General features: G+C 43.6%; 1 protein-coding gene across 3 annotated transcripts in view; it reads right to left on the bottom strand.

Annotated features, from left to right (window-relative positions):
- The window catches only part of LOC144820313 (putative serine/threonine-protein kinase pats1), a 299,277-nt gene that overhangs the window by 106,371 nt on the left and 177,896 nt on the right, over positions 1–15,010 (bottom strand). For all 3 annotated transcript variants that reach the window (XM_078677888.1, XM_078677895.1, XM_078677890.1), the window contains one exon: positions 5,850–5,930. In XM_078677888.1, coding sequence (XP_078534014.1) covers positions 5,850–5,930 — 81 coding nt within the window. The remainder of the gene's footprint in view (positions 1–5,849; positions 5,931–15,010) is intronic.

Raw genomic sequence — 15,010 nt, 5'->3', positions numbered from 1 at the left:
GTAGTCCCAATTTACAAAAAGGGGTCCCCTCTGCTCCCAGCCAACTACCGACCTATTAGTCTCATTGACATATCCCAGAAGCTTTTCGGGAGACTGGTTCTGAATCGACTACAAGACTGGGTAGACGAGATGGGCATTCTGACTCCATATCAGGCTGGATTCAGACAGGGAGTTTCAACAACAGACCAAATCTTTAGGTTGAACCTGCTTTATTGGAGGACAGCTATAATCGAGGGCGGCACCCTGTATACAGTTTTTGTAGACTTGCGTGCCGCCTTTGATTTGGTACCAAGACGGAAGTTATGGAAAGTCTTGGAGGAGTTGAATGTCCCTGGGGATATTGTGGGTGTCCTGATGAGATTGCACCACAACAACTATGCCCGCGTTAGGTGTGGCAGAGGAGGCAAATTAACCGAAAGGTTTCCCGCTCGCAGAGGGGTAAGACAGGGTTGTGTGCTCGCACCGACCCTGTTTTGCCTCTTTGTGAACGGGATAGTGGACCATCTAGCCAGGATTCCCAATACCGATGCCCCCAAGTTGACTGGCAGCAGGGTGCCTGCAATCATGTTTGCAGATGACACCCTGCTGCTGTCCAAATCCCCTATGGGCATTCAACGTGTCTTGGATGGGTTTCTAGAGTTCTGCTTAGATCGAGGACTGGAAATCAACCCCCAAAAGACCAAATATATGATCCTTAACCCGAAGCCGCACAATCGATCACCACCAAGGTTAGGAGAAGTCCAACTGGAACGGGTGCACACAATTGAATACCTAGGGATCACTCTTAATGAACACCTAACGTGGTCATCCCACCAGTCGAAAGTGAACATCAAATTGGCACAGCTGGCGGGAGGTACTATGAGACTTGCGAATAAATCCCCCTTCCGTCCACTTAGCCCCATAATACATATTTACAAAGCTCAAGCCCGGGGCGGTGTCGTGTATGGGGGTGAGTTGTGGGGGCACACTCCATCATCCAAACTATTAATCACAGAAAACAAATTCTTGAGACAGATTGTTGCTCTCCCTCAGAGCACACCATTACTCCCGCTCAGACTGGACTTGGACATTCGACCCATAACGGAGGAGCTGGGCCTAAAGCCCCTGACATTTTGGCGGCGTCTATGGAGTAGTCCAGACCTTTCAAATTATAGAGCCGAGCTGCAGGAATTTCTGGAGCTACCTAATGCCAAAACAATGCCATGGCTGACCTACATCAGGAGAATGCTGGAGGCAATCGGACTCCATGAACTGTGGACTGACCCACTTAATATGTGCTCAAGGACCCCAAAAAAGGCACTGACGAGAACTTACTACGATTATATGCTCCTTAGAGCCATGGACGGTGCACGGGAGGGGTCGCTGTCCAATAAGTTCACACAAACTAAAGACTTTTACCATCTTGAAAGTGTCCTTGATGCCATTTCTCCACAACTAACCAGGAAACTATTTCTCCAATGGAGATATGGAACGCTTCCCCTAGCATCGTTTACAGCATCCTGGTCTTCTTGTTCCTCTTCTGAAACCTGCCCGGCTTGTGGACATTCAAAGGAGAATGACGTTCATGTTGTCTTCTTTTGCAAGGGATACGAAAGGAGTAGAAAATATTGGTTAGTCCCCTTGCTCAGGAACTTGGGATTCAGAACTTTTCTTCCCGCTTATAGACTCCTAAAGACTGACCTATCCCCCACACTAGTATTTGCTCTATCTAAATTCCTAACCTCCATGTGGTATGCTCGATGTCGACGTGTAAAAATGATGTGTTAGGAAACCAGAAGTCCCGAGACAGTCCTAAAATCGTGTCACATTTTAAATTCCAGCTTTTATGTGATCACTAATGTTGTTTAATATGTTTTTAAAATTTTGTATGGAATTGAATGTATATCTTTTATGATCTGTGATCGAAATAAAGATTAACCACTTGGATGCTAAGGCCACCTCTGGCTCTTCAATGTAATTTCCATTGAAGTCAATGGAAACTCCATGACGAGCTGGGCTCGTCATGAGCGTCGAAGGGGTTAAGTAAGTATAAGATTTCACCAAAAACACGTTTTCAAAGTTATTGCTTGAGTACATTAAACTATGAATGTTGATGACTTATGTTTGTGTAAAGTTGCCAGCATCAGTGTCGGAAGGGGGGACTTATCACCACATTCCTCTTACCTATGGAGTTACTTGTAGTGTAATCTCAAGTTTGTTTTATAAGACTGGTAAATTGGAATATCAATATTCTAATGTGGATGAGATATTTGAAAAGTTGAAGATCGATGCCAAACTGAACAAAAGGAAACATGCAGAAGTGATGGGAGAATATTTAATAGAAGTAGATGAGTTAACACACGAGTATGCATTTAATAATAATTTGACATGTAAAATGAGAATTGAAGAGAAGACGTTTTTGAATATGGTTGAGGAAAGGAGAAGTGCCTATAAAAGAAAAGAGAAAATGAAGCATGCAAAATCAAAATATTATACATTTGATGATGAGAATATTGAAGATAAGAATGTGAACGTAGCATTAAATATAGATGCACCAATGTTGGGAAAATTATGTATTAGAAGAGATAACTCAATGTATGACAATTATTTAGTGGGTGCAAGTCAATGTGAAGACACTTATAGAATTTTAGGAGGTTGGGATTCAAAGGGGGAAATGATCCTGTTTTCCTGGAATTTATTTCATATGTGGGAATAAAGCTTATTATAGACTGCCTGGCCACTGGTATGGGACATGTTATGTAGGTTTGGTCTTTCCTAAAAAAATTCATGTAGATAGAGGTACTAATGGAAAGCATGAGATAGGTAAAGTTCTAAGTAGAAAAAGAAGAGAGACTGTGTTAGAAATAATAGGTGATGTATTTGGAGCACTGATAACAGCAGTGGGAATTTCGTTCAATGCAAATAGACTCAGAAAATTGTCCAAAATTGTTGATAAATTGTCAACAGATACTGCAGGAGGATTCTTGATGGTAGACACTGAAATGGTTGCTATGAGAGCTATGGTTATGCAAAATAGACTTTCCCTTGATATAATTTTAGCAAAAGAGGGAGGAGTCTGTGGAATTTTGAAAGTGCAACATTGTTGTACTTATATTCCAGACAAAAGTCAGAATATAGAGAAATATATTATAAATATTACAGATTTGCATAAAGAAATTGAACCACTGGAGGCTGAAGGTGTCCTTGTAAGGCTGGGTAAAAGTTTCTCAGCAATTAAACATTGGTTTCAAGAAATAGGTAGTTCAATCATAGGTAAGATACTAATCCCAATAACAGTCATAGTGATAGTGATCTTCTTTATAAGGTTATGCTGTATATACAAAGGTAGAAGAGATTTCAGAAACTTGATGAAGAAAAGAAATGAAGAAAGATTGGCACGGATAAGAGAAAAGAATGAGATAGAAATGGAAGATATTAAAGAAAACGTTTTCAAAGATTCAAGGGAAAATGAGACAAAAGTGTAGATGGTACTAACAAGAAGAAATTGAAACATGTTCTGTTAAGTTTTCCAAAATTTTGAGGGTTATATGGTGATAAAATCACCAGATGAGGGAATTGATGGAGCGAGGTGGCAAACACAAGATTTTGTGTACCCCTCGTAAAGTTAATGTCCCATAACAATAATCTGTATTAATTGCATGATTTGTGAAATTAATCAAGCATAGAGTAAAGTGCACAACTTATTTTGTATTATTATACACGGGGAGAACTAATCTGCTTGCATGGACTGAAATAACACAGCTAAATTGTACTGTTATTGTGTTGTGAACTAATGTGCAGCTTTTCCGTAAACATACGCAATTTAAATGTGCTTATTGTGTTCGTTTATGTGGTGAAGAGGTCGAAATGTAAGTATAAAACGCATTTGTGTGGCTTACCTGCTAGGTAACAACTAACTGGGAAACATTAGATAGGTGGGAGGTAAACAGAACGGGTTTAAATTTAAAGTTTAACATAAATCTGTGTTTGTTTCTGCAATAGTTCCAAAAGTGGCCTCTGAGGCCTGTGCAAAGATGGACGTTTGTGTAAACTGTGAGCAAGAGTGGAACTGCGCAGGCACGCCAAAACCTGCAAGTCAGAGTGAACTGCCTGTGCTCGAGGAGGTTCAAGGCTGATGTTGCCCGGAACCTAGGATGGGTGCCAAGCGCGGATGATGTCGTGCTCAGAGCCTGGGAAGATGTATGGATGTAACCATTTAAAGAAATGCCTAGGCCAGAGACTGTCTTAAACAAAGCCCTTTTCAAAATTCGCTGACACGTTGCAAAAACGATGCTGTAATGGTGAGAGGATGCTCACCCACCCCAAAATTGTCCAATGAGGAATCGAATAAGAGATGTTAGTTACTTTTTAGATAGATTAAGTTAAGCTCAACCAATGAGGTCAATGCAGGCCCCTCATCTGAAAGGGCGGTCAAATCTTGTATCACTCCGGTCCATGTCTGACAATCCTCCTCTATGTTTTTATCTGTTCTGACCTCTTGGATCCACCTTTCCTCCGCCAGTGCTCATTCAATAGTATTTCTGGCCCACATATGCAATGTATGGCTCAACCGGGACAGCCACCAAATGGCCAACCTGTGCTTTACCAGAACTAACAAAGTAAGGCTATCTTATATTGAATCTTACTGTTTTAGGGGCATGAAAGTAAATTGCAGAGACAGTGTCTAATACTCACCTTCAAATGAGTGTGTGTGACCCTCCGAAGTTCAAGCACCAATTCCCTCCAATATGCCTCTATGCGCATGCAGCTTCACAACATGTGGGGCATCTGCCATGTCAACCTGGGTATATGCTCTTCAATCTCACTGGCGAGAGATATGCACAGTGCAACATATAGTATTGCGCCAGCTTGAAGCAGGCATTGCTGGACACCTCGCCGCACCACTGCGCATGCTGCACTCCACTCCTTATACGTCAGTGGCTCCAACAGGTCTCCAGCCCACTTCTGTCTCACTAGAAACTCCCTTCGCTGTCTATCCTGCATGATGGCTGTGTGAAACCGAAACACCAAGTGCCTAGGGGAATCCAGATTCAAGAGTACGTCCAATGTGCATGAAGTATCTGGAAAGCACACCCATATTTCGCGGTGTCTAGGATTTTAAAAACTGCTGAAGCTGCCCTGAGCCCACTCCAAGACACTATTGTGCCTCCTGAAACATAATACATTGGTCCCCTTGAAACAAATCTCCGAACATATTGCCGATTTTACTGTGCTTTCCCACACCTATGCCAACTGTCGCATAACAAAAGGGCTGCAACTATCTAGTTGTGAATCAGCTAGGCAAATTTTCCACCAGTGGGACACCTGCCAGCAGCTGCTTCTCCCAGTTTTTGCCTTCGGAACACCAGTTAGCTGCATGATGAAACTTTTTGGCATCAACTTGAAGACTAACTATTATGTTAGTTTGGCTCACAGTTGAAGGCCAACTTCACAGGCAGAGTTGATAAGAATCAAATAGCTTGACATCTGATGACCACAGACCTTGGTTTCGAAGTAGCTCACAGAAAGGATACGCGGACTTTGAAAAGAATGGATAGATGGAAGAGAAAATATACTAGAAATAGGAGGACGAACTGCAGTGGGTATTGAACACCCATATGGAGATGATTCAAGTTTGTGCACATAAAAGGGAGCCTTTAAAATATTTTTCATACACATGATTGATTGATTTGCCCAGAAGCACATAATTATTGGATAAGTGGCAAAACTGGTCCTAGAACCCAGGACTTCAGGTTCCAAAGTTAGCATTTTACAAAACACCACAATATCTTATTCCTGCACGATTTGATGTGCCATGCATTCTTTCTCATCAAAGCTTTTGTTTCATAAGAGAATAGGCTTAAAATTACCTCCGTTTTCTCTTTTATGATCTTTCTGATGTTGACAGAGGCATCAAGATTTCTGGACACATCCAGCACAGTCAAGCCGGCCTGGGGAACAAGACGTTACTTAATCACATGGTGCACAATGTTACTGCCTTTTCTTCACTCAGTATAGCAAAAATACTATCCCACTGATTCAAACAAAAAGGTAATGGCACATTCTTCATTATCATTACAAGACATCAGGTGAATCAGAAAAGTAGTTATTAGAAATACAAACTGAAAATGTGCATATCTCTCTCTCTCTCTCTCTATATATATATATATTCACTGAAAAAACCATAGGTTATACACCATATATAGTTAGGAATTAGCATTTAAAAAACCTTATTTTACTCACACAAAACCATTGAAATTCCATATATAGTTAGTTGCACTAACTATATATCGCGCACCCGCAATCCACTGCTGATCATGTCACATATTACATCATTCATGACATGGTCAGTGACATCACTGATGACATCACTGATGAAAATCTTGTTACGCTACCTTTGGCCCCATTCGCACATCGGTCCGCAACTTAGACATCACCTCGGTGCCATCCGGATCTTGGCATCTCAGCGCCTTGTGGTGTATTCTCTTCAGAAAATATTGTTGAGCTGCCTTTGGCCCCATTCGCACATCCGTCCGCAACTTACACATCACCTCGGTGCCATCCGGATCTTGGCATCTCAGCGCCTTGTGGTGTCTTCTACTCCGAAAATATAGTAGAAAATATTGTTGCGCTGCCTTTGGCCCCATTCACACATCAGTCCGCTACTGACACCATCTCACAGGCCAACAGGGCGCCCCACGCCGACTTTTACCATTGTACGATGGCCACACCAGTGCCACAACTTGCTAGACACCACCTCGGTGCCATCCGGATCTTGGCATCTCAGCGCCTTGTGGTGTCTTCAAATCAGAAAATATTGTTGCGCTGCCTTTGGCCCCATTCGCACATCGGTCCGCTACTGACGCCATCTCACAGGCCAACGGGGAGCCCCACGCCGACTTTCAGCATTGTAGGATGGCCACACCAGTGCTGCAACTTGCTGGACACCACCTCGGTGCCATCCAGATCTTGGCGCGTTGTGTTGCCTTCGGCCTATTCGCACATCGGTCCGCTACTGACGCCGCCTCACGTGCCAACGTATTTTCTCCTAATTTTACACCCTATGCCGCATAACAGGTCATGTGACTTGTTTATAAAACTTTTCATTGGTTCATTTTACTTTTGGTTTCCTAATGATGGAAGGCTTGATCATGTGACCTAAAAACAACACTTTTCATAGGATGAAAACTTTTTTTTTTCCCCAAACGATGAAAGCCCCACCTTGTTTCTGGATGTTTCAGACTGAAGCTGGCGTCAGCATGAAAACACCACCATCTCGTAGCTCAGTCGTGGTCATTCCGCGAGCAATCATGGCAGCCGCTCCCCACCAGAAGCCTGCAGGAGTCGGAGCCCCCAAAACTTTTGATGAATTCTCAAGGCGGAGGGGACGCTTTCGAGAATGAGGTCCAAGACCTAGCAGACAAGCGTCCGATTTCCAAGGTGTCCCAGGGCCATTTCAGTGGACCAGGCCCAAAAAGGAAACAGCCTGCCGCCATTTTGAGAGTCCTGTGACAGCCGCCTATCGCTGCACCGCAAGAGTGGGCGCAACTCAGCTGAATTGCGGCTTTTGACACAGTGGACCAAAAACGGACGGAATGGCAACTGAAACGGTAAAGGGGCGCCCCACTACAACAGATGACACTCCACCTGGAGAGGCCCGTTCACGCCGCCTCCCCCGGGGCGCTCCACGCCGTTATTCGGAGCAGCATTGTAGGATACCAAAACCAGTGCGGCAACTTACTGGACATCACCTTGGTGCCATCGTTCTGCTGCCTTGGAACTATTCGCGCAACAGTTTGCTACTGATGACCCACCCCCCGCGACGCCCCATGCCGTTATTTGCTGGGTGGCAACTTACTAGACATCACTTTCGTGTCATCTAGATTTCAACGCGTTCTGCTGCCTTGGAACTATTCGCACAACAGTTTGCTACTGATGACCCACCCCCCGCGACGCCCCACGCCGGAAATCTGGACGTTGTGCTGCGTTGGGACTATTCGCACAGCCGACCGCTACTTCGTTGTTTTTCCCTAAAAATGTTTATATGTTATTACTATTTTTGTTTTCTTGTATATATTTATAAATTATTAAAGTTTTATAATCTTACTACTTTGTCGGAGTGCTATATATTTTTAATGTGACACATAATTGTAAAAACTTTGATGTACAAACAGTCATCCCTGGAATCTTCCGCTTCAGGCTCGGTCCCCTCCCCAATCACAATACAGGATGGTTTTCAGATAATAGCAACGCTTCTGCTGTGACGAATCTCATCGAGTGTGGGCCTTGATCTACTATAACTCCTTTGAAGAGGGGTGATTCTTTACAGCTGTGGCCATAAACTACATCTGCAGGGCTAGCTGATACCCTAGGACCAGCCTGGACAATCGGACACAGAGGAAAAGGAGTGTCAGAGGGTGCGGTAGTGAATAGGGCGAAAGGGAGGTGTCGGGCGGGCACAGGGTGTGATTCTCAGGGAACAGCAGCGCAGATGGGGGAGGTTTATTACCCATGCATAAGACAGAGAGCGGGGGTGACCACTGCCTGGGGGAGATGTTTGCGAGGGTGGGGAGCCATGCTAAGGATCGACAGCGTGCACAGAGTGGGTCTGGTCAAGGCATCTAAAATGGCTGCCGTGCACGACAAAAGTGTGGCATTTGAAAAAAGACAAGATGGCGCAGACAATGTTTTTCAACACTTCCTGATTTCCTTCGAATCGAACGTTAACAGACGTTGGGGCATATTACCAAAGTTAAGCGATATTTATCCCTAACGATGCTTAGCAACGATTTTTTTACCGTCAGAAATTATCGCAGATAAACCTTGCTATTATCAAGGTTTATCGGAAATACGATAAAAAACGACCGCAATGCATTAATATCGCTGAAAACTCAGCGATATTCATGCATTACCGAGCTAATGCTCTTAGCCATGTTATCCACCTCCCATTGGATAACATGGCTAAGAACTGCTCAGGGCAGGTGGTAGCTTTTAGAGATATTCGCCCTTATCTCGAATATTTCCAAAAGTTGATAATAGGAGATAGCGATGTTAGCGACTGTTTCCAGTCGCTAACATCTTGGCATGCCCACTTTGCATGTCATTAGTGATAAATATCACTCACATGCAAAGTGGGGCCCAAGATGGTCGCTATCTTCTACTAGCCGTCGCTAACTGGTGTTAGCAACAGCTAGGTAATACACATATAATTTTATCTCCGCGAAGCGGAGCGCTGTTACAGATATATATCTTGTTTCTGAACGTTAATTTCTCAAAATGCACTGAAGCACATATATTGAGACCTAGCAAAGGCACATCGGGCTACCAGTCCCTACAATTTTGCCAAGTTTCGTGCAAATCCATTCAGCTGTTCGATCCTACCGAGAGACAAGATGGCGGCCGCTACGGACTGTTTGGAATGTTTACAGACACCGGAGAGCCAATCAGCTTCGCTTCGCAAAGCTCCGTAACGCGAAAAGTACGCGAAGCGGTGCGCTGTTACAGATATATACCTTTTTTTGAACGTTAATTTCTCAAAATCCACTGGAGCACATATATTGAGATCTAGCAAAGGCACATCGGGCTACCAGTCCCTACAATTTTGCCAAGTTTCGTGCAAATCCATTCAGCTGTTCGATTATTATTATTTTTATTTTTTTTTGCCCCGCGGGGCCCTTTTAAAACCTCCACATCAAACCTAGGGGGTGAGCGACAATGTACTATGCCCCCTTATGGTCATTTGCCCCTTCGCTTCGGCCTCCTCTTGTCTCTCGATCCTACCGAGAGACAAGATGGCGGCCGCTACGGACTGTTTGGAATGTTGACAGACGCCGGAGAACCAATCAGCTTCGCTTCACAAAGCTCCGTTGCGCGAAAAGTCCGCGAACCAGAGCGCTGCCCGGTCCGCTGTTACAGATATATATCTTTTTTTAAACGTTAATTTCTCAAAATCCACTGGAGCACATATATTGAGACCTACAAAAGGCACATCGGGCTACCAGTCCCTACAATTTTGCCAAGTTTCGTGCAAATCCATTCAGCCGTTCGGGCTAAAAGTGAGGCCAACCGCCCTATGGAAAACTCAATGTTAAAAACACGTTTTGGGACCCCCCTTTTTTCTCGGCCCCCACTGGACGAACCCCCCCCAAATTTTCAAGGGCTGCTCAGAAACAAAATGTGCCATTTTCCTGAAAATTTCAGCCAATTCCGTCCACAAACGCCAAAGTTATTAGACATAGAATTTTCAAAAAACCCATAGAGAAAAAATCCTAACTATATATACCTACTGGCGACCGCCAGTAGGTAATAGATAGATATATATATATTTTCGCTTCGATTCTTCTCCCATTCATCAGGAAAAAAGAGAAACAGCACTCGCGGGATACTTTGCACAGCAGTGTTCTTTATTCAATCGACAGACGCGTTTCTGTACTTCCCTTCTTCTGTGTCTAAGCGTAACACACATCGCGGCGCCATTTGTAACTCTTTAGTCATGGAAACAAACATAGGACAGGACGTAACCCACAAAACTGTGCGCGCCATCTTGGAACGTTGTCCACTTCATTCTATATATATAGAACTTTCGGTTACATAAGTACATCATTTACATTTAACAACATAAGTATGAATACCATTTCTGTTTATCAGATATATTCAAACAATTCGTTCGAAAAGTGTGATCTTGCCGTGGATCAGCAATGGCAACCATCAAGGTTGCCTACATGTCCTATTATTGCCTTCTTCCATTTGAGTTACCTCTACTAAGTGTTTGTACCAAACTTTTTCAACTACTTATATCTTAGTGAACTTAATTACTCCTTCATTACCAGAAAAAAGAAGATTAAATGCACAGGGAACCAATACATACAAAAATAGTATCATTTTCCAGATAGAAGAATCCTTATATTGCAGTACAAGAGATGAACATCACCCTCAATGTTAAGGAGGTTCATGATTTTCCTATGTGCCCAAATGTACCGCCAATTCTTCCCCACTGTTAAGTCCCTCTGGACTTTTCGTTTGCAGATCCACAATATATCTAGACTCTAGTTTGCGCAGCCTTTGCAGTCTATCCCCTCCTCTAGCATTTTCGGGTACGCAATCTAGACAGAAATATTGCAATTTACTTCTATCACTCTTATGTTTAATGAAGAAGTGGCGAGCTACCGGATAAGTAAAATCCTTGTTTGTAATAGCACGCATGTGCTCCAGGATTCTCAGTTTCACACAATTGATGGTACTACCCACGTATCTCATCCCACATGGGCACTTCAAACAGTAAACTGCAAATGTAGTCTGACAAGACATGAATTTGTTAATCTTTCTGCCGTCTTTTAGTCCTTTCACCTCATAGGATAAAGTGCGTTTGCTGGCTGAACACGCTTTACATTTCCCACAGGGAAAAAACCCTTTAGCATCTTTCAATGTACCTTTCTTTTTTACAATAGGTTCTAGATGACTGTGTACCAAACCATCCCTCAGAGAACGGGCCTTTCTGAATGTGATCAGAGGATTCACTGGTACATCATTTCCAATGATGTTGTCTGTCTTTAAAATATTCCAGTGTTTTCTTATGGTCCCTCTGAGCCAGTCAGCATCTGATGAGAATGTGGTTACCATACGGAATCTTCCATCATCAACTTTTTTGTCTCTTTTCTTAAAAAGATCCTCTCTTGGTATCTTAGATACTCTCTGGAGAGTGGTTGTGAGCAGTTTCGCATTGGAACCTCTTGCTAAAAATCTGTTAAGGCTATCCTTAGCTGCTAAATCAAAGTCAGATTTCATTGTGCAATTACGTTTAAGTCTGAGAAACTCGCCATATGGTATACTATTGACCAATCTGCGGGGGTGGCTACTCGAGGCATGCAGGGTACTGTTGCCCGCTGTGGGCTTTCTATAAAGTTTATCTTATTCCCTTGGATCTTGATTTAGAGATCTAGGTAGTTTGCTGCCACCAAACTAACCTGTCCAGTGAATCTTAGATTGTTGTTATTCAGATTTAGAAACCTGATGTAGTCCTCCCCCTCCTGAACTGAACCATTCCACACCAAAATTAGATCGTCAATATATCTATATCTATACCACGATATGATCTTTTCTGTCCAAAATTGATTCACTGGTGCCCAGGCTACCTGCTCCTCCCACCAGCCCACAAATAAATTCGCGTAGCTGGGGGCAAAGCAGGAGCCCATGGCAGTTCCAGAGACTTGACTGGATAGCTCCCCCTGAAAGAGAAAGATATTGTTATGGAGACAGTATTGAATCAGTTCCAACAGCATTTTGTTGTGGGTTGCGAATTTCAACTGTCTTTTTCTTAAAAAATATTCCACTGCAGACGTGGTCAATACAGGTGTAGAGACTGGTTATGTCCAGAGTGATCAAACGATAAGTGGCTTGCCAATCCAGTTTCTCTATGTGCTCGATGAAATCTGTTGTGTCTCTGATATAGGATTTTAATTTCAGTGGTTGGTGCTTTTGGAGTATATATATATATATATATATAGCAGCAGGACATTCTATAAACTTTCAATTTTGCCACACCCTGCTTATAGACTCTGGGCGCTGATGAAGGCTAAATAATGCCGAAATGCATTCGCCCCACATGAGTCAACAGCTTCAATAAAGGTGTTTCCTGTCTCCCCCGACGTGGCCTCTGCTTCTTTTCTAAAGGAGTTTTCTGCATATTTTACGCGATTGCCAGTATCGCGTTTCAGGGGCCTCCGCATTTCAAGCTGGCCTGGACTCTACTGGTAACCGCTTCGGCGCCATCTCTCTTCAGGTTACTGAAATTTGCCAGGCTCACCCTCGAAGCAAGACGCAAGGACTTAGCGGTGTTGGAGGCACTTGTGCACCACGACGGGCAAGTTGGATTTCCGGACGAGCCCCCGTCATTTTCCTGCCCTTTCTTCGGAGGTTGTGCGGTTCAGGGGACCAGAGGGGACACTTTGCTAGGAGCGACAAACAGGACACTAGTGGCAGCAAAAATTGTTGAATCCTCGCTGCAACACGCTTCTGATCCCCCCGCATCACTCACCTCATTGAAGCGCTGCATTCTGGGACCTGTAGTTGCGCTGCAGTTACCTAGCTTCAGGTGTAGTAGTTCGACCACTTGGGAGGTGGGGTCGGAGGCGAACCAATCGGTGTGCAGCAGGACATTCTATAAACTTTCAATTTTGCCACACCCTGCTTATAGACTCTGGGCGCTGATGAAGGCTAAATAATGCCGAAATCCATTCGCCACACAAGAGTCAACAGCTTCAATAAAGGTGTTTCCTGTCTCCCCCGACGTGGCCTCTGCTTCTTTTCTAAAGGAGTTTTCTGCATATTTTACGCGATTGCCAGTATCGCGTTTCAGGGGCCCTCGCATTTCAAGCTGGCCTGGACTCTACTGGTAACCGCTTCGGCGCCATCTCTCTTCAGGTTACTGAAATTTGCCAGGCTCACCCTCGAAGCAAGACGCAAGGACTTAGCGGTGTTGGAGGCACTTGTGCACCACGACGGGCAAGTTGGATTTCCGGACGAGCCCCCGTCATTTTCCTGCCCTTTCTTCGGAGGTTGTGCGGTTCAGGGGACCAGAGGGGACACTTTGCTAGGAGTGACAAACAGGACACTAGTGGCAGCAAAAATTGTTGAATCCTCGCTGCAACACGCTTCTGATCCCCCCGCATCACTCACCTCATTGAAGCGCTGCATTCTGGGACCTGTAGTTGCGCTGCAGTTACCTAGCTTCAAGTGTAGTAGTTCGACCACTTGGGAGGTGGGGTCGGAGGCGAACCAATCGGTGTGCAGCAGGACATTCTATAAACTTTCAATTTTGCCACACCCTGCTTATAGACTCTGGGCGCTGATGAAGGCTAAATAATGCCGAAATGCATTCGCCACACATGAGTCAACAGCTTCAATAAAGGTGTTTCCTGTCTCCCCCGACGTGGCCTCTGCTTCTTTTCTAAAGGAGTTTTCTGCATATATATATATATATATATATATATATATATATATATATATATATATATATATATATATATATATATATATATATATATATATATATATATATATATATATATATATATATATATATATATATATATATATATATATATATATATATATACTCTAATCCTGCTTCTGTAGGCAAAGAAACAGGCACCGACTCCGTGGGATTAAGATCAAAAGAAAATGTTTATTCAATGCGAGACAGCCAGACGCGTTTCGACGGACAAGTCCGCCTTGCTCACTACATCTGAAAACACTGTGGTGAAATAGCATTTAAATACTGTTTAACTCGTGACAGATCGGCACATTACATCGTCATGGCAACTTGTGATAAACATAGAAAAGTTCGTGTTGCATTGTGAAAGTCATGCAGCACTTGTCTAAAAAAACATAAAATGTGACTGTTATTTCAGTGGTCCCACACATTGTTGCAACATGTTATCCGCATAATTTTAGCATTTAAGGCTGTGCGTCTGTGTTGAAAAACGATATAATGTCAGAAGGCCGTAACATTCTGTGTGTGGAAAGTAAGGAAATACTTCTATCTAGTGGTCACTGGATATATAAATAAATATATATATATGCACGTCAAGTTTGGGTTTCTGTTGGTGCAGCTCGTTATTAATGAGGAGACAGAGGCACTGTTTATTCTGTTTCATGGCTCGGCTGACACACGCACTACCTGGTTGGAACGTAGTAAGGGGACCCGAGGGAAATCTGCCACTTTCTATCAAGGACTTTATTATTGAAACATCCCACGTCTTTGCCAGCAGGATTTAGACACCTACAGTGCCTATCCATCAGTCTATCCCAGCAACACTTACCCGGTATTACAGCATTCTGGGAGCTGTAGTTTGTGTTCAGGCTACAGCGGAGTTGCCATCACATGACCATGGTCATGCGGACTACCGCCAATGGGAGAGACACTGGACAATTCAAAGGTGGGGTGGGAAGCATTTCCTTGTATTCAGCAGCATCTGACGAAGGCCGGCAGGCTGAAATGCATAATGCAGAGCTGATTCATTAAATAGATTTC

This window comes from Lissotriton helveticus, chromosome 1_1 (assembly GCF_964261635.1).
Source record: "Lissotriton helveticus chromosome 1_1, aLisHel1.1, whole genome shotgun sequence".
NCBI lineage: Eukaryota > Metazoa > Chordata > Amphibia > Caudata > Salamandridae > Lissotriton > Lissotriton helveticus.
This window is presented reverse-complemented; position numbering and strand designations above follow the sequence as displayed.